This window comes from Anoplopoma fimbria, chromosome 6 (genome assembly GCF_027596085.1).
Source record: "Anoplopoma fimbria isolate UVic2021 breed Golden Eagle Sablefish chromosome 6, Afim_UVic_2022, whole genome shotgun sequence".
Classification (NCBI taxonomy): domain Eukaryota; kingdom Metazoa; phylum Chordata; class Actinopteri; order Perciformes; family Anoplopomatidae; genus Anoplopoma; species Anoplopoma fimbria.
The window spans coordinates 22,179,741-22,204,029 of record NC_072454.1 but is presented as its reverse complement, the minus strand read 5'-3'; the positions used below and the strand labels follow the sequence as shown (position 1 = coordinate 22,204,029).

General features: G+C 40.4%; 2 protein-coding genes across 5 annotated transcripts in view; both read left to right on the top strand.

Annotated features, from left to right (window-relative positions):
• Positions 1-1,890: 1,890 nt before the first annotated feature.
• slc1a4 (solute carrier family 1 member 4) lies at positions 1,891-20,652 on the top strand. 2 transcript variants are annotated; one of them, XR_008531255.1, is made up of 9 exons: positions 1,891-2,547; positions 9,606-9,648; positions 12,009-12,074; positions 15,048-15,214; positions 15,417-15,650; positions 15,904-16,098; positions 16,200-16,334; positions 16,945-19,037; positions 19,092-20,652. XR_008531255.1 is itself a non-coding variant. In XM_054600092.1 (8 exons), exons 1-8 carry the CDS (start codon positions 2,036-2,038, stop codon positions 17,183-17,185), a joined length of 1,593 nt encoding a protein of 530 aa, XP_054456067.1. In that variant the 5' UTR covers positions 1,891-2,035; the 3' UTR covers positions 17,186-20,652. The 2 variants fall into 2 exon arrangements, 1 of the variants encoding a protein (XP_054456067.1); XM_054600092.1 differs by having other exon boundaries at positions 16,945-20,652.
• Positions 20,653-22,023: 1,371 nt separating this feature from the next.
• Positions 22,024-24,289, top strand: part of smap1 (small ArfGAP 1) — a 105,649-nt gene continuing 103,383 nt past the window's right edge. For all 3 annotated transcript variants that reach the window (XM_054600097.1, XM_054600095.1, XM_054600096.1), the window contains exon 1: positions 22,024-22,307. In XM_054600097.1, the coding sequence (XP_054456072.1) occupies positions 22,190-22,307 (118 nt within the window). In that variant the 5' untranslated portion in view covers positions 22,024-22,189. The remainder of the gene's footprint in view (positions 22,308-24,289) is intronic.

Genomic DNA, 24,289 nt, shown 5'->3' with positions numbered 1-24,289 from the left:
TACCCACAATGCAATTTTTTTTTTTACAATTTTCATTCTCAAACTCGTAGTTTTAAAGCCCAACACACGCCGACTCAAGTGACATCCCTCTGGAGACAAATAAGGCTTTAACTGTTTTCACCTATGCAGTAGTACTTATTTAGGATCTTATTATTGTTACTATTATTATTATTCACATTTTATTATTCATGCATGGATAAACAAAGATAAATTATAATCCTCATTATTATTATTAATATTAATAAATTGAATATATATAAATAAATATATATATATATATATATATATATATATATATATATATATATATATATATATAGAGAGAGAGAGAGAGAGAGAGAGAGAGAGAGAGAGAGAAATAATGATCATTAATTAATAAATGAATTATATAAAATTACAGCTTTTCATAAAATCAGTTCAAGTCTCCCAGTCTGTCTTTGGAACAAAAAGGGTTTTTATCAAATTTTGAAAATGAAAAACACACCCAATAGATATATAATTCACATTAAAGCTCAATTTATAAAGCCTGGGATTATACATGTGTTAATAATAATAATAATAATAATAATAATAATAATAATAATAATAATAATAATAATAAATACAAGTAAATCACAAAATAAAAAAGACAGATGCAAGAAATAGGTAGATTAAAACCTTCATCACTAGCTTTATTACAGCGCCACCTCGTGGTTAAATACCAGAGGCGCAACGAGTCAATGTGGACAAATCTGTAATTCCATCATGTGCTATATAAATATAAACAGCAGTCCTTATACCTCAGAGAAAGAGAGTGTCTTTTTTTAATTCTCCGCACTCTAAAGTTAAAACTACCCCCCCTTTACTTAAAGAATATAAATAAAAAGTGCAAACAGGAGAGCAGCAGCGCCCCCTAGGAGGCCTGGAGCGCTGGCCTTGGTGCTGACAGACCCCTGTTTACACCTCCATTGTGTGATTGACCCCTTACATGGCCTGCGTATGTTTGACCCACACTATTTTTGCAGATTGTTTAGTTTTTCTTCCTGTATTTACATTACATTACATTACATTACAGTCATTTAGCAGACGCTTTTATCCAAAGCGACTTACAGTCAGTAGTATATTACATATCATTCACCCATTCACACACTGATGACAGGCTACCATCAAGGTGCCACCATCAGACTCTAACTAACATTCATGCAACATCCAGTCCACACCGATGGCAAGCCTTCGGGAGCAACTTGGGGTTAAGTGTCTTGCCCAAGGACACATCGACTGCTGAAGCCGGGTATCGAACCACCGACCCTCTGATTGGAGAACTACCTTGCTCTCCACTACGCCACAGCCACCCTTTCACTCTCATTGTAATGATCAGATGGCTGATACGAAGACAAGTACTGACATTCTTGTCCAGCTTCTTTAAATAGGCCTGACAGGCTCGAGAAAGCAGTACTGATGATGATGATGATGATGATGATGATGATGATGATGAATGTTACAAATTGTTTCAAATGCAAACATTAGTGCACTTATGGACAAAGGCCAGCAGGATATCAGATACATAGTTCATTAAAAAATAAAAGCTATACAAGACAAAAAGGGGCCTTTATGTTGAAAATATAGCTGCAGGAATAAACAGGGATGGGAGAAACACTCAGAAACACTGGTAACTGAGATAGTGTAGGACATTATAGATATTTCTTTAATATTCTTAATTTGTATAAAGGACAGAGACAATTGAGAGAAATGTGCAGCTATGTCATGTTGTTTTTTAGTCACCCCATTTATTCAGAAGTGTGCCACACTGCCAGAGACCCCGGCAATCTCCTCTACTCTTGCATCATTTCATCCCCATATAAAGGGCCGGCTCCTGTGCGCATGTTCCACAGAGCTCCGTGTCTCCATTGGCTGCCTGCTTCCTCTCAGCCTCTCACGCCGGACCAGCCTCCACACAACGTCTGTGTGTGTGCATCCCGACCCACGCTGCACCTCGGAACTCCTCGGACTGAAGAGAAATAAAAAAAAAGAGAAATCAAAAAAAAAAAAAGCAAAGATGGAGAAAAAGAGCGAGATCAACGGCCACGCCATGCCCAGCTCGGCGTCCACAGACCGGATCGTGCAGCAGGAGAAGAGCGCCCGGAGGAGCTGCTCGGAGAAGCTGACGGAGTTCCTGAGGAAGAACCTGCTGGTGATCATGACCGTGTCCGGCGTGCTGGTGGGCGTCGGGCTCGGCACGCTGGTCCGCGGCATGGACCTCACCAAGGCGCAGATGACCTACTTCGCCTTCCCCGGAGAGATGCTGCTGCGGATGCTGAAGATGATCATCCTGCCCCTGGTCGTCTGCAGCCTGGTGTCCGGCGCCGCCAGCCTGGACACCCGCTCCCTGGGCAAACTGGGGGGCATTGCGGTCGCCTACTTCCTGGGGACCACGCTGATAGCCTCCGGGATCGGGGTGGCGCTGGCCTTCATCATCAAGCCCGGCGTGGGTGCGGGGTCCCTGAGCCTGGGGCTGGAGACCGTCAGCAACGACAAGGAGACCGCAGACTCGTTCCTGGATCTGGCCAGGTACCGACTCTGATGATGGAGGAGCAGATCTAGTGGGGTCAGGGGCGCCGAAAAGGGGGGGTAAAGGAGACGGATTCTAGGGGCCCATGATGGAGGGGGGCCCAGAGAGGCCCCTAATGATGATGAAATTATAATACAGAAAAAATAACGACACTAAGTTATTAACTAACATATAATCACACATGTTTTATTTTCCATGTCCTGGTAACAATTCCTTTATTTGTTTTGGAAGCATCAAAAAATTTTGCCGCTGTGTTGGGGGCCCTGTAAAGATTCTTTTCATGGGGCCCAAAATCCCTAGCGGCGCCCCTGAGTGGGGTATTGCAGTATAGTGGGAGTTGGGGGTATATGAGTGTGACATATCGTGGAGCAGGTCAGCGTAGCCCGCAGCTGATGATGAACAAAAAAAAAGCCACTAAACGGTGATGTTTGTTCGGTCAGAAGAGGTCGGCTTCTCCGGATCGGGATCGATGACAGTGTCATGAGATAAAGTTAGATGAAGTTAACAGCGTATGTGCTGTGTGACTCTTTACACCTGCAATCCCCATTCATAGTGGATCACACTGAGGAAGCTCACAGCATCGACTTGAGAGCCGGTCTCTAACTAACGATTACTTGTATTAAACTGTCGGTTATTTCCTCGATTAATCGATTAGTTGTTCGGCCCAAAGAATGAGAAAATGGTAAACATTAAACTGTCGGTTAACTTTTAAACTGTCGATTTTCGGTTATTTCCGAATTAGTTGTTCGGCCCAAAGAATGATTGGTAAAAATTAAACTGTCAGTTGTGAGAAAATGGTAAAAATTAAACTGTCGATTAATCGATTAGTTGTTCGGCCCAAAGAATGAGAAAATGGTAAAAATTAAACTGTCAGTTTAACTGTATTAAACTGTCGGTTATTTTCTCGATTAATCGATTAGTTGTTCGGCCCAAAGAATGAGAAAATGGTAAAAAAAAAACAAAAATATGTATAAATAATATTTTTCAAATGTATTAAGCTGGAATCAGATCATTTGTAATACATTGGTATTATATCGATATCGTGATAGAAGACTAGATCTTTTCTTAGATCGTGGATATCGTAATATGGCATAGTTGTTATCTTTCCCTGGTTTTAAAGGCTGCATTATAGTTAAGTGATGTCATTTTCTGAACTCACTAGACGGTTCCAGCTGTTCTATTATTTGCCTATTACTCATTAAGTTATTATATCCACATTACTGATGAATATTTATAGAACAACTCATTGTGTAAATAGTTTGTGAAAGCAACAACAGTCAACCCTCAAATACTCAAATCCTTTCCACCTCATGCAGCTCAGTTCAGTGCTGGAAAGTTAACTAAATAACATGTTTGAGGTATTTGTACTTTGTCCTACTTTTACTCAAGTAAACGATCTAAGTGCTTCTCCCACCACTGACTCCAGCATGCAGCTTAAGGCAATGCTGAAGTGCCACTTGGTCATGCTTTTCTTCCTGCTTTGCCTCTTGAGTGGAAAAGGAAAGAGGGCATGGTGGACTCAAGATCTGATTGAGTGGGCACCATAATATAATAATTATTTTTTTTACCTCATTTTTGGGCTGTGTTTAAGTGGCAGCATTCTACTTTTGTGAGCAGGGAATGAGTGGACAACCATTCCTTTTGTGTCCAGAAACGTCCAGCTACTAGCCTGTTCAGAACCTGGTCCAGGAGGAGTCCTAATAAGAAGTTCCCACGGTTTGAGGGAATGCTGACAGCTGTTGAAAGAGCGGAGTGTATTTTGAGGCAGGCGAAAGAGGTGGAGGGATGAAACCCCAGCAGCAGCACCGCGTAGTACAAACTGAAAACCGTCCGCTGCAGTCAGCATTCCTCCCTTATCACAATAGCAGGTGGACAGGCGGATTTTATTTCCCAGTCTTGTAGAGTTTATATTTGTACTGGTGACCAATTGCTCTAAATGTTCCAGGAAGGATTAGACCAGTACAGGATTCTGAACTCTTATGCCTAATGCTGGTGAATTTGGACTGGTGGTTTGTAGTCTTTAAGAGGATAGAAATACCAGTCAGGGCAGGGAGGTGTTTAACCTTGGTGGGAGCATCGGATTGTGTAGCTTCCTGGACACCATGCTCCAGTCCAAATATTGTCTTTATCAGTTGCTCCTTTTCCCTGTGAGGGTTGTACTATTCCTCTGTCAACACACTCTCATATCTGGGACAAACAGTTCCTCTGAATCTCCCTTTGAGCTTATATGTGACAAGAAAGAAAAATTCCTTTAACATTATTCCAAGCTTAACACCATTATTTTACAAACCTTCCCACATATATCTAATCTCTTCATGATGTCAAACAACTGATCTCAAATTTAACTCATACTTACAAAATGAGTGGCAAAGTCATGAAGGCAGTCAGATTGGATTGGTGAAACAAACTCAGGACTTTCGCCCAGGAGATCACTGTGTGTGTCCAGTGCAAAACCAAAAGTCCTTTTAAGTAACTTTTGTTCGGTAACTTACTTACTTAACTAATGCCAGTTACTTCAGTTACGTAACAAAGATGCACATTTTTATGTAACAAATATTTTTAGGCAAACACAAGAGACCGCTGATTGTTACCTGGCTTACGTCCTTAACTAATGCCAGTTCCATAAGTTACGTAACCAACATATTCCGCTGTTTTTTATGTAATTTACATCTTAAACTAATGCTAGTTACGTAAGTCACGTAACAGACATACTTATACAACAACTTATTTTAACCCAAACACAGGACTTTCATTCAGAAGATTAAGTTCGCTACGTAACTCACTTCGTTATCTAATGCCAGTTAAATAGTTACGCAACAAACATACTTATTTTACATAAGAAACGTACTTAATTTTACACAAACAGAGGACTTCCACCAAGGAGACAACTGTTCGTTATGTCATTTACATCCTTATCTAATGCCAGCTAAATAGTTACGTAACAAAAATACTTATTTTACATAACAATCATATTCATTTTAACCCAAACAAAATACTTTCACCTAGGAGATCGCAGTTTGTTACGTAACTTACGTCTTTAACTAATACCAGTTACACAGTTACGCAACAAACATACTTATTTTACAAACATTCTTACTTTAACCAAAACCCCGCTCTTTTCCTAAACCTGAACAAGTAGTTTTGTTGCCAAAATAACTTTTCGTAAGATATCATACAGCCAGCTGTATGAGGATACGTTGATAAAACGCGTAGTATCAATTATGGTTATTAACGTAAAAAACAATTTAATTAACGCTTTTTTTCTCTTAGCTGGGACAAACAGCTAGAAAAGGATCAAATTCTAATTATAGAAAAATAATGTTAATATATGACAATAAATATCTTATTGGAGAATGAATCTTAATTTGGACAAGTATGTCCAGCTATTATAGAAAACCTCAAAGAGTTTGACTCAGAATGTGTAGAGACACCAGAAAGTCAGAATCACTCCTGACCACATTAGCTGAATAACCCGCATCTGCTGCCTTTAATTAAATGGATCTTGAACAATGTTTGGCTTCAATTAATTAGAAAATCAAGTTGTTACATAACCGCTTTGAAAAAGCAGTCCACAGAGAGGAGGCAGTGGGGCTCCCGTTGGGAAAAGCATGCCAGCTTTCAGCTCTTGTTTCCCAGAGTTAATCCAGATCCTCACCCTACTCATGTGACAGCAGGAAACCTTATCGCCCCCCATGGAAAGAAGAAGAGTATGAAACCCTGTGTGGGTGCAAGAATTTAACCAAACAATTACATTTTTAGCAGCATTATGAAACAAAGAAATGACTAAGTGACGGTATCATCTGCCAGTGTGGCCAGTGTGACTGACATATTTAACAGCTGATGCAGCATTTGGCCCTAGACTGAAGGTAGAGTTGACGTGGGTCATGGGGTTATGGTCTAAATTGCTTGGCTGTGGTCTGGCCATGGGAATAGATGAGAGCAAAGTCTGTATTTCTTTGCACAATATAGTGTGGCCACAGTGGATACAGTTACAACAAACACACTAATACATGGAAAAGGCCTGCAGGCTTCCAGTAATCCCTGTATGCTTGTTTTACAGTAGAGAAAATAAACTCAGCTCGGTGCCTTTACAGAAATACTGTCAACCAAAAGTTGTCATAAAGGATTTTTAAATTATCATTGCTTAAAGGTCCCAAGTAATTTGTTATTTCATTTTTTTTTAGGTCTTTTACTTTGGCTCCAGACAGAAATATCTCAAATACTATTGGATGGATTGCCATGAAATGTTATACAGACGATCCTGCTCCACAGAGAATTAAGCAAACTGACTTTAGTGATGTCCTGACTTTTCCTCAAGACTTTTGGGTTTTCTAGTCTAATGCCGTGACAACAATAGTGCTAATTAGCAAATGTTAGCATACTGAACTGAAATGGTAACATTGTGAGCATTAAAGAAGCTGGAGATTAAAACTCAGAGCATATCCACAACCTCCTGACAGCTCTTAACACGGCAGCAGCTGAGCCGCACAGTGCAAACAACAAAGCACAGAGTAGCTCAGATATTGACTCTACTCTCGGCTCAGGTAGACATTACTCCTCGACCTCTTTATGTAGCAGATAGTTGTCTGCTGCTAAATCAATGCTCTGAATGTCTTCAAGAGAACCTTTAAACCTGCTAAACAACTTCATGTTAGCATTTAGCTTAAGACGCTGCTAAAGAGCTCACAGGGCTGTTAGAATGGCAGCAGACTATTGCATACTCTCAATTAATAAATGAATCTTGTGAGTTAAGATTTATATATGTTATTCATTGGTTTTATTACATTTTATGTGGACTAATCTTAAAGTTGAGTTGTAGCAAAATTAGCTGAAAGTGAATGCTTTACGAGTGGCTATCAGCAGCAGCTCATGCATTCAAATGAGGTAAACCAGTCGACTGGGTGCTTACGAGTTAAATAACCACCTCAGCTATTAAAAAACGTTTGTTTTGTTGTTAATAATGAACATGCACTCACACGATAGACCTCTGTGAGTTTTGATGAGCTAAAATGCCTTTGGCTGTCACTTTCAAATGGCAAACCAATGGTAGACATGAACACATAATAATAATAATAATAATAATAATAATAATAATAATAACTTTATTTATATAGCACCTTTTAAAAACAAGGTTTACAAAGTGCTTCGACAGACAAGCCAGCAAAACAGTGCAATAGAAGAAACATTAAGAACAATCGTTAGGATAAAACTAAACTAAGAAACAAAATGAAATAACAAGTGACAACAAATAAACGAACAAGATACATAAAATAAATAAATATTTTTTACATAGAATGTATGAGTTTAACAGCAATGGATGAATTCTCACAATTGCATGGTTGGTTGAGTGTTGTCTACCAACAGCAACATACAATAGTATCCTGTTTCACCAATGGAACTTTGTTAATCTTGACCTTTGGTTAACCGTGATCTTTGGTACAACCGCTTCACGCCCTGTCAACACTGTTTTTATGTCTTGGCAATAGTCAATAACATGATCTGTCATTCATTATAGGGTAAGAATACAATCATAACACCTTTGTAGGTAGCTATAGACAGTGACACCAAATGTGGCAAAACTCCATCTTTATCAGTCAAAATTGAAAATTACTCCTTATAATATGCAATCTTTACTCTCTGCTGCTGTAAGCCTGCAAATGTCCCCGCTGCGGGACTAATAAAGGATTATCTTATCTTATCTTATCTTAATCCAACGAGAGAAACTCTGTTGGATGAGAAATCAATTATCAAACTTTTTTCTTTTTTTGTTCTTGTTTTGGGAGTCACAATTAGTAATTTGAGTAAATATTTGGCTGACTGGACTTTCTGAATGATGAGAAAGACAACTGTCCATGGATGAAGTCATTCTGTTTTTTGTTTTTTTAATATCAGAATATACAGGAGTCTGTAAACTCCTAAACCAGCAGGAAAAACCCACCCTGTCTCCTACATAATTACATTCCCATACAACTGAACTGCACTCTCATTTGAGTTTGGAGGGAAACTTTTTTTTCTTCCCGGATAACAGACACAGATTGAAACAGTTTGAAACATGTGGTTAACATTGTAAGTTGACATGAAACCAAACCAAAAAAACACAACAAAACTACTTTGCTAGGTTTAGCCAACAAAACTACTTGGCTAGGTTTTGGCAACACGACTACTTGGGTTATGTTCTGCAATAACACTACTTGGTTAAGTTTAGGCAAAAAACTACTTGGTTAAGTTCTGCTATGACACTATTTGGTTAAGTTTAAGCAAAAAACTACTTGGTAAGGTTCAGTAAAAAACATCATAGTTTGGCCTAAAATGACGAAGTTGGAACAAAAAAACAAACAAAAAAAACCGCATCAAAACTACTTGGTTATGTTTAGACAACAAAAGTACTTGGTTCACAACGGACACAAACTTTAGTGTCTACCTGTTTTTTTTTTAACCAATCAACCACCCTGATCTCCTCTTTAGATGGACTTCTGGGGACTCATATGAAACCCATTTATGATACATCAAAAGCAAATGTAATCCACAACAAAATAATTTTCTCTCAAAACGTAATACAATAATACATTTTGTTGAATGGGAAGGTCATTTTTAGAAGAAATCGTTGGGGAAAACACATAACCGAACTAGGTGTCATCTTGTTATTTTTATGAACGTCTCTTGAAGACTATCAAATCTCGGTTTGACTATCAAATAAAGGAAAACTAAAATGTAAATGAATGCAGTGATTCCTCCAGGAATATCTAATCCTAGTAAAGACCTTGTTGATTTGTTTTAATAAAACATGAACCAGACAGTAGCTTAGTGCCAGAAAAACTGCTCTGTCTGGAAAGTCCTGGGAGACGAGCCAAAGTGTGTGATGACAAACCAATCCTGTGAACATTTATCTTTTAGATAGGCCAACCACAGAGTTCTGGAAGACTGTCAGAGTTCAGCTGCTGTTTGTTTTAACAAACCAGAGGCTTAAATATTACCAGTTTGTCCATCAAAAAAAATATCAAACAAGGCAAAACAACATTTTCTGTGGAGATAACTAGTTTTTCTCTTTCTTTCTCAGGAATTTATTCCCAGCGAACTTGGTGGCTGCTGCTTTCCGTTCTGTGAGTTCCTCACCACACCACATTGTCCACACCTTTTATTTCCACTAATTCCCCTTTTTGATCACCACGTTCTGTCTTGTGTGGACTGTTCATCAGAATTTATTCCAGCAACCACGCGGATTCTGCTCAATGTTCATTTACAGCAGCAGTAAATCGGCGCTGAGAGCCTCATAAGGCCTCTTAATGAGGAGATGCTCAGAATAGAGACCGCTGCTTTCCACTCCTCGCCAAAAACGCTTTTTTCCTTGTCCCTAACCAACCGTTACCATGGCGAAACCATTCCATTCCAGCCAGCCTAGCAACCTGCCTCGGCTCGCTGCTTTTGAACGCGGCCCCGCTCCGCTTCCTAGAATTATGTTCACGGCTGTTAAGGCTAAAATGAGAACCAGGAAAGTTCAATATTTGGGGATGCAGTGATACACAAAGACTATGCACACAGTAAAAGCACACACACCCACAGATCCGGACCGATTGCCCCAAACTCGCCTAAAACCAGGTCGGTGGATTATAAATTCACAAACAAGCTAGTGACTTCTCACAGGGAGCGGAAATGGAGTTTCAAAGTACAGCCAGGCCACAGAGTTCAATATTCACCCCCACCAGCCAGCCTATACTGTGGCAGAGCCCCTGAGGAATGGGTCCAACGGTGGATTAAACCAAGAAAGCAGAGGAGAGGGGAGATTAACACAACATGACAAGCAGCTAGATGCTTAAACAGACATTTAAACAAATGAAGTGTAAGATTTAGCCTATGGGGAAGGCAGTCATTTTAGTTTTACGATTAAGGTCAGGTAATGTAACTGTCGGAATGCCTTAGTATGTTTCCAGAATCTATAGCCTCATTTAAAGTCAGATCTGTCATGATGTCAGGAACCTTTATCCTAGAGGGCTTTTTAAAGAAATGCAGGGGGGGGGTCCTGGTTTTCGCTGCTGAAAGTAGACGGAGTCAAACTGGCCCCCAACTCAATGCACACGCTGCATTCCTTTTAAGATCAATGTGCAGACGTTGTTCTAGAGCAGACCTGGGCATTGTACGGACCGGCCCGCGAAAGATTACATGATAATTAGAAAATAAAACATATTTTCTAATTATCTTATGGGTGGACTAAAACCGCATTGCTTTTATTTTGAAGCCCATTTATTCTCACAGTGCACGCAATCGTGCACGTCAACTGTGCACGTGAAATGCGTGTGATTGACAACCTGTCACCCCTGAAAAATGCGAAAATGTGGGCTCATGCCAAAAAGAGGAAAGTGGATGCCGAAAGCAGAACTTTCAAACAAATATGGACTACTAATGTTTTCTTTACTGAAGTCCAGGGTGAACCTGTGTGTTTGGTTTGTGGGGAGCATGTCGCCGTGTTTAAAGAGTACAATTTTCTTTTCTTTTTTTTTTTTTTTTTTTTTTTTGCACAGTTCTGAAAACATTAAATGTTTAATATAGGCATGTAAAGTCAAAAAGGCTACAAAACTGGGACACTTTTCTTTACACAGTTACACAGTTCAGTGACATGTCTTGTTTATTTTGGCTACAAAGATGATGTGATGTCTTTAGAAAGCTAAGAAAATCCTTGTTTCAATAGTATATGAAACTCAAAATGCCCTTTGTTATTAATGTGACTGAAAATGAGTCAAATGTTTCACATTTTGTTTATCATTTTGGAAATTCTATTTGAATAAATGATATTTTTGAAAGCTAACCTCACCTTTTAATTGCCAAATAATAACATACACTCTTACCAGCGGTCAAAACAATGCCATTTACTGCTTTTTATATAGAAATAAAATGTATATTATGCATAATTGAGTTCGGCATTTTGGCCCGGCCCTCCAAAATATTTTCAGTTGCTCATTTGGCCCCCTGGGAAAAATAATTGCCCACCCCTGTTCTAGAGTAATGTAATTTCTTCCACCATCGTCAGACGAAGAAACTATGCTTAGGAAACATTTTAAAAATACACTATGAGCAACTTTGATACCATCTAAAATAAATTTAATCTATCACTCAATGTTTTCACTTTGATAAAATGATTGAAATTGAAACAGTAGTTTGACATTTTGTGGGAATACATTTATTCAATTTCTTTCATAAAATGAGCTGAGAACCATTTCAATGGGTTAAGTACTAAGTTGGAACTGGGATGCCATTAGCTTAGCTTAGCCTAAAGACTGGAAGCAGGGGGAAACAGCTATCTTCGCTCTGTCCAAAATGCCTCTTCCACCGTGTCAAGTTCTCACTAATAAACACACTTGGAGTTGTGTGTCTTGTTTTCAAAGTGAAAATGTATTCCCACAAAAATGCATGACGGAACACCGCCCAACAAAATTAATAACAAGCTTTCCTTCCCCTTATGTTGCAGTATGCCACTGACTACAAGATGGTTGCCGTAGGGAACGACACCAATGGGACAACCCTTTATCAAAAGGTATGAAATGGAAGCATCCCATGCAGACAGTCACACACATAACACACACACAATGGTTTTGCCTCGTGCCACTCAGACGGCAACCTCCGTGTCTGAAAAGTGGATCCAATGCGGAAATGATTAAACCTGCATCTTTTGTAATGGCCAGCAGGTGGCGACTTCTCTGGTTGCAAAAGGAGGTCAGATTGTATAGAAGTCTATGAGTAAAAAAAAACTACATTTCACTTGATTTATTACCTTAGTAAACATAGTGAACATGGACGTTTAGGGCTTGGCTAACTTGTGATTGACGGGTCTCAAGCGCAGCATTGTCCAGTCTGGTAGATGTCTGTGTTTTCGTCATAGACCTTTAACCTTTTCCCAGTGTGTTTTTCAGTTCGTGATATTGGTCTCCTAAAAATGTCTTGTGCAGGGTTCAGTTGTACTTAGCTCCACCTCCTCTAGTCACTTCTAATTGCAAAAAAGCCAAGACGGCGATGGCCAAAAATGAAGATGGCAACAGCCAAACTAGAGCCACAGACCAGTGGGTGACGTCACGGTGACCTTGTCCACTTCTTATTTACAGTCTATGGTGCAACTGTGCAGTTGCCATTTGTTAATCCCATGGTGGCTATTCTATTTGTTTTTCTCACATACGGCCATAGCACAGCTTGGGCAAGATTGTTCACACATTAAAAAGTAAATTGTAAAAAGAAAACTTGATAAAGCTGTCAAAACTGAGCAAACACGTACTTCCTCAGAATTAAGCAGTGGTTTCATTACATTTTGTATCCATTATTTCCAGTGCTTGTATGTGTCATATAACTGACTCCATGTCACACCATAAGGTTAAATGTGAAAATATCATGACATGCATGCACAGCTGCCTTAAGGGGATGCAGTTTCTTATCATTCTAAAACAGTTCAGATTTGTCTTTACTGTCTTGCATATCTTATTTCAATGTGTTGAAATGACACCTGAAAATTGTAAATCATTGACTTGGCCATGTGGTTAAACAGGACACACGTGTGGTTCACCCATAAAAGTCTGGTTTGTTACATTCAAGTCTGGGCTGGTAAAACTTTTAAACAAGTGCATGAAGCCTGACAAAATGGTTTCTGTTTATGTAGTCAGTCAAAAGTGTTGACCAGCAGCCGGGTCAGCTTGACCCACCAGACAGCCATTGGGTGTGTGGGTAAATGGGGAACAAACAAGGTTTGGCAGAGACCTGGTTGCAGATTTCCAGGTTGCCACATGGGCCTTTTCGATGCATTGGATGTTGGATCGTAGATAATTGTTACATAGCCTCACCCTACAGGCTGCCTCGGAACTGCTTCCACTGGACCATCAAAAACAGCTGGGTCTGTTGAGCTGGACTTGTTCTTCTTAAAGATTGTGCCCACCCATCACTGCAGCTCCCATTGCAGATCTTCTTAATCCGTCCCTCCACACTGCTCCGGGCCCATCTCTAAACCGCCTTATCAATTAAAAGTGTTGCGATTCCAATTTGCAAAATTTTGAACATACAGTCAAAATCCTCTAAATCCCGCTACTTCTTGCCAGTGGCTATGGCTTTCCCCCACTGACCCAGTATGAGGGAACAGTTGGGGGATCCGATCTTGGCATAGCTCCATGGTATTTGTCGTGGGACATGCTGGACAGCTCCCCACCCCCATCTCCACCAGTGCCAGGGGGTGAAGCTGGTGGAGCTGTGGGAGAGCTCAGAACAATGGATGGGTATTGAGCCTAGGATTTGTCCCTGTCCTTATTTGTTATCCATCATTCAGTTCACTGAATCCTTCAACTGCCCCCAGACCTGTGCACCTACGCAAGCATACTGTGTAGCGAGAGGTGCTGTATAAGCCACTGCAGAATATATCAACACTATTGTTTGACAGGCTTCCACCTCTTTACTGAAAGTCTACAAATGAAGTCCCAGTCCAAGCTTACAGTATGTGTAGCCCCACCACCGTGGTCCAGACTGAAATACTTTCAACGACGAATGGAAGGATTGCAAGTAACCTTGCACAGACAGTCATGGTCCCCAGAGGATAAATCCCAAGGACTTGAGTTACCCCCTGACTTGGAACAAGACCTCCAACTATTGGATGGACTGGCACAAAATGTGGCACAGACATTCATGGTTCCTAGACGATGTCCCTAATGACTTTCATGATTATCTGACTTTTCCTCTAGCTTCCACCATAAGGTAGAAATTTCTGGTTCCGTGTGAATTTACTCGGTGACTACTGATTGAATTGAAAGCATTTAGCTCAGAGACGCACTGTGCTCAAGAACAGTGAACAAAGCTGTTAGCATTGTTTTTGCTGTTAGTCTTGTTGTAACCATAGACTGTATATATATATATAAAAGAAGGCCCTGTGATAGTCTGGCGACCTGCCCAGGGTGTACCCTGCCTTCGCCCAATGACAGCTGGGATCGGCTCCAGACCCCCACGACCCTTAACAGGATAAGCGGTTGCGGTTAATGAATGAATGAATGAATGAATGAATGAATGAATGTTTATGAGAAGTGGACAGAGTCATTGTGACGACACCCATTGGTTTGTTGACTGCCGGTTTGAAGCCTCGAGTTCGGCGATTTTGCTGTCGCCATCTTGGAAAACGTTCGTCGCTATGTTAGTAGTGACCATAATTTGAATACGTAGGAGTGTTGTAGAGACGCCATATATACGGCTCTAGTAGCGACAGTGACCTGTTAATCACAGTAAGCCCGTCCTAAATAATACTCTCCTTTGTGGTCTATTTGACTCTAAATGAACCATAATTTACTAAATGAACATCATGCTGTATTGAAGAAGACTTGAAACTAGAGATTGAGACCATAAACTCATGTTTACAATGTTTACTGAGGTAATAAATCAGGTGAGAAGTAGAGTCATTTTCTCTCAGACTTTTCGTCCACTCTCCATCCCACAATCCCTTCGCTCCATTCAGTCTTCTACAGTCTTACTTTGCTGTGTGTTTTTTCAGGTCCCCTTTGGTACCGAAACAGATGGCATGAACATCCTAGGTCTGGTGTTATTTGCCATGGTGTTCGGCGTGGCGCTGAGGAAGCTGGGAGAGGAGGGGGAAGAACTCATCCGGTTCTTCAATGCTTTCAACGAGGCCACCATGGTGCTGGTGTCCTGGATCATGTGGTGAGTAGAGTTAAATGCATGTGGGAAAATTCAGGGGCATTGATAGTATATTTGGACTGCATCTGATGGTATTTTGTGACAATACTGAGTATGTTAAAGGCACTGACTGTTCTAAACCTTTGTTACTGTTATCATTCCACATTCCACATGCTTTCCTTCTCTTTGTCATTCCCTGTTAATGCTTACCTCTTGCGTCTCTCAGGTATATCCCTTTTGGCATCATGTTCCTGGTGGGCAGTAAGATTGTGGAGATGGAGGATATGGTTATTCTGGTCACCAGTCTGGGGAAATACATCTTTGCTTCAATCCTGGGCCACATCATCCACGGGGGCATCGTTCTACCCCTCATCTACTTTGCCTTCACACGCAAGAACCCCTTCAGTTTCCTGTCGGGCCTCATCACGCCCTTCACCACGGCCTTCGCCACCTGCTCCAGGTAAGCTGTTACATAACATGGTACCCAGATGACCGTTTCAGTGATATAAATATATTATGAGGATAAACTATTAATGCTTTGCAAAGGGCATAAACCACGTTTAGCTTTTCTGTAGAACCAGTCAAGAAATACTTGACATTTTTAGCCCCAAAAACTGGTAAAGCTCAGTTTACATCTTTTGATTTGCAAAGTAGTGCTGCACTTGAAATCCTGTCAAAAAAAGTCTGTTTTGTGGTCTCCATTTGCTCAACAGCTCAGCCACTCTACCCTCCATGATAAAATGCGTGGAGGAGAACAACGGCGTGGACAAACGCATCAGCCGCTTCATCCTCCCCATCGGGGCCACCGTCAACATGGACGGGGCGGCCATATTCCAGTGTATCGCGGCCGTCTTCATCGCTCAACTCAACAATTTTGAGCTGAACGCTGGGCAGATTTTCACCATCCTGTGAGAGGGCAACACACACAAGACTGTTCTGACATTTCCCAGCAAGAGGTCAACCTTCTAGTACTGTATAATTCATCTGATAATTTCATCATTATTCACAGGGTGACAGCGACAGCCTCGAGTGTAGGAGCAGCAGGCATCCCAGCCGGCGGCATCATCACCATCGCCATCATCCTGGAGGCCATCGGCCTGCCGACCAACGACCTGTCACTCATGCTGGCTGTTGACTGGATTGTGTGAGTAAAGCCACGAGAAGCCCCACTGAAAACACACACAGCTGCGTCCGATCACGTCTGCACACACGTTGCCAACAATACAGTAGGGGAAACAAGACCAAAGTTCCCAACTGGTATGCAAACAAGTGGAAACGGAGGTTAACAGTTTGAGAAAATACAAGCCTGTTGTTTTTCCCCCCCCAAGAAACATTTGCCTTGCAGTAGTAGAGAAAACAAACACACACAGCAGCAGGTTAAATAGGAACAGGTTGAGATAGTTAAAGGCTTTACATCTGTTTCAAAAGACAGGTCCCAGGTGGTGCAAAAATGTGTCTATCAAAAGTCACTCCAGGGTTTGTTTTCTCCTGTTGTGGGACAAAACCATCTGAGCTATGAAGATAAGATGGCTTTGTGAAGAGTGGTTCCATGTATTTGCTGGTGGGAGCTGATAAAGAGTGTGTTTTGCTCCTTTTAGTGCTTTCTTTTAGTTTTCTTAGTGAGGAAATACTATACATGTAACTCCAAAAGGTTCAAACATGAATAGAAGCAGCTTATAACAAAGACAAATGAAACCCCTGGTGGTGGTTGCTTACTCCAAATGTTTGCTAACAGTAGACCACTCTGTGTGCAGGGATCGCACAACCACGGTGGTGAATGTGGAGGGTGACGCCCTGGGTGCCGGAATCCTCCACCACATCAACCAGCAGGAGATGAAGAAGCAGCAGGAGCAGCAGCAGCTGGAAGGGGAGCTGGCGGAGGTCCGGGTGGAGGCGGTGGCCAACGTCCAGGCGGAGGAGGAGACTTCGCCTCTCGTCACGCACCAAACCAAAGCCTCGGCTGCCATGCCAGAAGCCATCGAGTCTGTCCTGTGAACTCAGCGAGACTTTTAGTTTCTTCTTGCCCCCTGACCTTTTTGACCTTTCGGTACTTCTGATGTTGCTGCTGACGGGACACCAATCTGATTCGGTGTCCTTTCAAAAAAACATGGTCACTGATGGTTGTGCCATAGTAACAGTCCGTCTCTGAAGCATAGACAGTCTACAGTGTACCTTGTGGTGCTTTGTGCTTAGAAATTCGGTCAATTGTTCTCAATAAGTGGGTTTCCATTTAAGAATTTTTACCCAGATAAGAATACAAAGAATTTGTCTAATTATTAATTCGGAAAGCAATTCCTCAATTTAGCTAAAAAGTGTTGGTTTTTTTCACTAGAAGTATCATTTCTTGTATTTTTATTTTATTTTTTTAATTCATGTAAAATACCCCTTAAACATTCCCATTAACGTCGTAGTTGTGTTTGTCTGGTATGCTGTGTGAGATGCTCACGGCCATACGTTTGTACATTAGAGCATCGTCAGGCGCGTTTCTTTGTTTTTATCTTTGGACAGCAAATACAAAGACCAACATTACCCGTAGAACACTAAAAACGCCAAATGCTGTTAAGCTTTTGTCATAACTAAATTACACGATTATGGTGCATGTTCAGAATGAAAAAAGGACTGTTTGGGCCCAGCTTTAAGAAAAAAATAGATTTCTTAATGCACAGAGTTGTTAAGAAGATGTGCCCGGGCTTTTATTTGCTGACCGTCAGCAGACAGTGTCAAACATTAACCCCCTTAAATGACTGGTTAAGAATTTGGCCTCATGCAACCTGTTTATCTATTGAAACACTGCTCCTTTTTGGTACAGCATTTTGAACATTGGACCATTTCAAATGGTGTCTTTATATGCATTATTCGTGTTATATCCCCCAACTTATCCTATTTACCCTTGAGTAAACAGAGCGTTGGGGTTATTAAGAGAACCATGGCTCTCTCTCCTATAGGCTTACTATTGAAAAAGATCTCACAAAAAGCCAAGTGAAAACGTGAAAGGGCACATAACTTAACCTGCCTTCGTTTCCCAGCTGATATCGGCATTTTCCAAGCTTCTAATTTTGTAATGATAGCAGTTTATGGTGGCTTGACAATTTGCTTGTTGAGTCTGTATTGCTTGTTGAGTCTGCTACACACTGACCATCTCAGCTAGCTAGCTACCAAAAGTTTCAAAATATATCAGCAGTTTTTGAATTGGGCTAGTAAACTCTAAAAATGTGTGTTGGCATCTGTCTTACTAATTTTTTACAAAATACGTTACACAATCAGCTAACTATGATTGTTGCTCTTATTTCTTAGCAAATGTTTGCTTAGCAAATATATCAGGTGTTTCGACTAAGTTGCCGACCTGACACTCGCGTTAGCTAGCGTTTGCTACAAACTTAACAGATAGTTTGAGAGATTGATTTATGTTGAAAAGATCAGCTCCCAGTCAAAAACAGAACAGATATATATATATATCTGTTCTGTTTTTAACCAACCTTATATATATATATATATATATGTCCAGTCCTGTTGGGATAGCAAACAACAAGCTATGTAAATGCAACCCGCTGTTGTTGTCCAAAAGCGGAAGACCTTCAACATGGTGGAGAGCTTTTTAAGGGCATAGAAGGTATAGAGGGTTACCTACAGGTTGAGAAACCTAGGCGGGTGATGGTTAAGCACTGACCTCCAATAGTTACGTCAAGTGTACTTGAATAATTACGGTTAGTCATAAGGTTATTGACCTTGAATGGTTACGGTTAGGAAATGACCTTGAATGGTAAAGTTTAGGGATTGAACTCAAATGGTTAAGGTTAAGCATTGACCTCCAATGGTTAAGGTTAAGCATTGAGCTCCAATGGTTAAGGTTAAGCATTGAGCTCCAATGGTTAAGTTTAAGCATTGAGCTCCAATGGTTAAGGTAGCAAGGATTAAGAGTTTTCCCATGTTTTTTTCAATTTGTGGCCTACCTTCTAGACATGGCCCTTGATGAGCTCACAGGATCCTGTTAAAACATAAGCACGGGATATTATAACAGTTAATCAAACGCTAGTTTGCAAAACTGTTTGTTCATGAAAACACTCCAGTCTCCCTTTATAAAGAACAGATATTCAATTTACGGTTGTCAGTAAGGTCAGCAGCTCAGGATTAAGAAATCCCAGCAAATCCACAAGGAATTCACACAAAAATCAAAGCTTCATCAAATGTTTACACGCAAGAACTGGACCAAAATGCACGATGAGTTCACAATCCTATTGTGCATCATTATTCTTTGATTGTTTTTTCTCTATTTAGTTTTTCAGAGGCTTGCATCATCATAAAAGCCTGCACATATAAGATGTGTGTTTTTCGTATTTTAATTGTTTTAAAAGCTGAAGTGTGTTTCAGAACATCCCAAGCTATGTCACAGGCCCTGACTTTTCACCAAACCCTTTTCCTCTCCTATTGGCCATATTTTTATGCCAGATATTAGCTCAATAACTGATCTCTTACAGCTTATTTTCAATTCAGTCTCTGTGATAAATTCTAAACTGTGGTTGCTACTGTAGATAATGCTAAAGGGAGAAGTAAACTGCCAAATTTCTGATGGTTTAAAGAAAAAAATCTCCCTTTAGGATACACAAATTGACTTAGAATGAGCCTCTGCTGTCCTCTAGTGGTGGACAGGCTTTAATGTGAAAGTAGGAAACCGAGGGTGACGTGTCTCAGAGCTTTGTTGGACCATTTTTGTGTCTGTTTTAAACACTCGACGGTCTTCAGCTGGCTTCATGTAATGAAAACTGTGGTATTATTTCTTATTTATTTCATCAAACATTCATGGGGAACAACTGGTGATGTGGCTGCTCCTGTGATGTTATACTGTATTTGAAGAGGTGAAGGAACATCATGTATGTGAACGTGAGCTTGGTGCTGCTTTAGTTTTGTATCATGGCGTGTATGTTGACACTGTCTGCCATAAAGAGGAAGTAAACTATTTCTTACTTTACATTTTTAGAATCAACAGATTACTTTTCTAAGCTAACAACTACTCTGTTAACCTAAAGCTTTGTCACTATATTTTGTTGAGTATATCTGCTACAGTCACATGTGATTACACATAATGTACTTTATACACATACTTATATATTTGATATTAATTTATTGTAATTCTTTGTACTTTCTCCTTTTAACACTTTCTCCCAGTGTTTTTTTTTAATATGATGTGATTTTTAATGAACATTTTTGCCAGTATTTCTGATAAACCCAGCTGTCGCTTTGGATAAAAGCGTCTGCTAAATGACTGTAATGTAATGTAATGGAAAATGTAATGTCAGCAATGTACTTTAATTCCTGTTGTGTTTTATTTTATTTTATTTTAGGAGTAGCTGCTGCCTTGATGTGCCATGTCAATGTCTAACACTGTTAACAGCTGTCTCTTTGCTGTTGGTCATGCTGTCTGTCAATATTAAAAGTGAAACCGAACATTTTTCATGCAACCCAAACAAAAAGGCTACTAGTCTTATGTGCTCTTTATCATTAGGTCGTATTGTTATTCAGGGTGTCAGATTGTGTGCCGCTGAATGAAATGCAGTCCAGCATTGATATCATTCTCCCACGGAGCAATACCACTCAACCTGCTGTCTACTGCACCGCTCAAAGCAATACTTAGAGGCTTATCACAGGGAGGGAACAAGTAAACATCACCATGTGTGCCAACTGCATGAAAATGCAGACTGAATACTAGGAAATGTTTCCTGCTTCATTTTATTTCTTTTTTGTTGTTGTTTGTTTACACTTTTAATTGCGATAGACAATTTTTTCCCCACCCAGAAAAAAATGACATACAAAATGTAAAACTGGCACATAACTAAGTCTTGTGGAATCCCCGTCCTGATATAAACCTCAAAATCCCAAACAACAGAAAATCAATCAGGTGCTACTATATGTAGCTATATATATGGGTGGCTGTGGCGTAGTGGAGAGCAAGGTAGTTCTCCAATCAGAGGGTCGGTGGTTCGATGCCCGGCTTTGGCAGTCGATGTGTCCTTGGGCAAGACGCTTAACCCCAAGTTGCTCCCGAAGGCTTGCCATCGGTGTGGACTGGATGTTGCATGAATGTTAGTTAGAGTCTGATGGTGGCACCTTGCATGGTAGCCTGTCATCAGTGTGTGAATGGGTGAATGATATGTAATATACTACTGACTGTAAGTCGCTTTGGATAAAAGCGTCTGCTAAATGACCGTAATGTAATAATGTAATATGTAATAGCTCACCCTATAAGTGTAGTGGCCTGCTGGAATATAGGGTTTGTAAATTGTTGAAATGATTTATGTAAGGTCAGGGTGAAAATAATCTAATTATAATGAACCTTTATGAGAATTTCTATTTTTCCAATTGAATGATAACGATATCTAAAAGCCTCTGATGGGAAGTAGGAGCCAGCCAGCCAGCAGGTGGAGCTGGAGGGTTGGTTGTGTGTCTCTCTCTTACTATTACTACTTCTACCACTACTATCAGTAATGATAATAATAACAACTGTATTAGAATTATTAGAAGCTTATTGAATGTGATGCTTTGTTAAAGATTACGTTTTTTATGTTGAAGAACCAGTCTAATGTAAGATGCAGCTCAAAGTGTTTTATACATTAGTTAATGAAATTATACAAGGTGCCTGCACATAATAGCTATAAGCTTTGTTTATGTCTGCTCATCTCTGTTGGCTCTGTATGTGAATCTTGTACAAGTGTATGTAAGAACCTTGAGAGCTACTGGAGTCAAATCCCTTGTGTGTCAAAACATACTTGGCCAATAAAGCGAATTCTGTTCAGATGTAGAAATTCCGACAGCCTTGAAGGCAGCAGGGATGATGCTCGCCTTGGATCCATATTACCTTGTTAGCAGGTTGCAAGCTAGCTGAATACGGGCGGTACAGTTTTGCGGCTCTGACGGGGATGTCCCACCTTTATTAACACAGGCTGAAGACTCTGTGGGTTTGTATCGGCTCGACACAAGAGGGAATCACTTCCAGACTTTGGCGAAATGACGACGCGGTCGGAGCGAGAAAAAGCCCAGAAACTGAATGAGCAGCATCAGGTCATCCTGTCTCAAATGCTGAGGGAAACAGACAACAAGTACTGTGCTGACTGTGAGGCGAAAGGTAAGCCTGACAATGATGTTAATATTAAAAGATTCAACCTGCTAGCGGTTTGCTAAAGCTAGCAGCATATTGTCACGTTATCCATAGGGGAGTCACTGCTGTGCCCAACGCTGCATCTCTCTGAGCTGGACGCCAATAGCGTAATACCAAAGTGTGTTACGTTAATTCCGGTTATACAATATATGTTTTTCATTTTCAATACATTTATGTTGTAGAATGCAAAACATAGTTAATGCTTGTCCAGTCAGAATTAAGCCAAAAACGAACACTATTGATCTGTGCAAGTGACTGAAGAAATATACAGTTTCCGTTTTGCATTTTCAAAATAAAGTCCCCGTCGGGCTCTTGCGTTATTTTGTACAGTCGAAAGAACCAACAGGAACTTTTTTTTTTTTATTTGAATTTGAGGCAATAAATAGCACAATAAATTAACTATACTGAGAGGTTAATGATAACATGAAATCCCATTTTTTTAAAAATACATTTATAGAAAACTAAACGAAAACACGTTTGACTCGCTTTATTGCTTGCATCAAAATATGTATAAATACACTCTAAATACTTGCTAAATCACAGGATGAGCAATACTCGGATTTCATTCATCATTAAGCCTGGTAGACTGATGGTGTTCTTTCACGTAGGAGGTTTTAATATTGTATTTTTGGCCTTGTCGCCTTGTATACACGTCGTGAGTTTGCCCTGGAAATTCACGCTTATTTTGAAACCAGATGACCTGTATTTCCGGTTTCGTATTATGAGGTTACGGCTAACTTGACGCTGGTTTTTTAACCGACAGTATCGATGTCATGTCCTTGACTGTTTTATTTATGAGCGGAAAACGTGCGGATCCTGTTTTGTGGAGGCGACATTAAATTAGAGGTGTCGTTTGCTCGCTTGTCTGTGTGCGTAGAAAAACACGTCAGCAGCAGCAGACACTGTGGGTGTCCACCTCACCTCATCTCTGCCTCTTGATCAAAACTCCATTCAAAAATATGAAAGTTTGGGATCCCCTTTGCACAGGCTCTAACATACAATTCAATCACGGAGTTTCCCAAATCTTTAGGACCCAGTCTTTAATTCGGCATACATCCAATACATTGAAGTATTTCAGTTATATATTCCAATATATTTAAAAATGTGCATGCTGCAAATCCCAGTAGTGAGTGGTAACAACATAAACAAACACAAATGAACTTATTAATGTTTTGCACAATTGATTCAGCAAAATTATCACATGATCGTGATGTTACCTTAAACGTCTTAACCTATTTTTTTTTTAATCCTTTTTTGGAAGTATGGAAGCATGAAATTCCCAGACTTTTGAGTGGAGTTTGAACGTCTCGTGTTGGGGCTACCTATGACTGAGCCTTTTGCGTCATCGCCGTGCCTTTTGCTGCCTCCTGGCATGTGTGTTCTGCAGCACCAGACCTCCCTCTGCCGGGGAATCAGATTGGATCATGAGCTGCATCTCTTGTCCATTACATTACATTACATTACAGTCATTTAGCAGACGCTTTTATCCAAAGCGACTTACAGTCAGTAGTATATTACATATCATTCACCCATTCACACACTGATGACAGGCTACCATGCAAGGTGCCACCATCAGACTCTAACTAACATTCATGCAACATTCAATTCAATTCAATTCAGTTTATTTTGTATAGCCCAGAATCACAAATTACAAATTTGCCTCAGAGGGCTTTACAATCTGTGCACATGTGACATCCTCTGTCCTTAGACCCTCACATCCTCTGTCCTTAGACCCTCACATCCTCTGTCCTTAGACCCTCACATCCTCTGTCCTTAGACCCTCACATCCTCTGTCCTTAGACCCTCACATCCTCTGTCCTTAGACCCTCACATCCTCTGTCCTTAGACCCTCACATCCTCTGTCCTTAGACCCTCACATCCTCTGTCCTTAGATCCTCACATCCTCTGTCCTTAGACCCTCACATCCTCTGTCCTTAGACCCTCACATC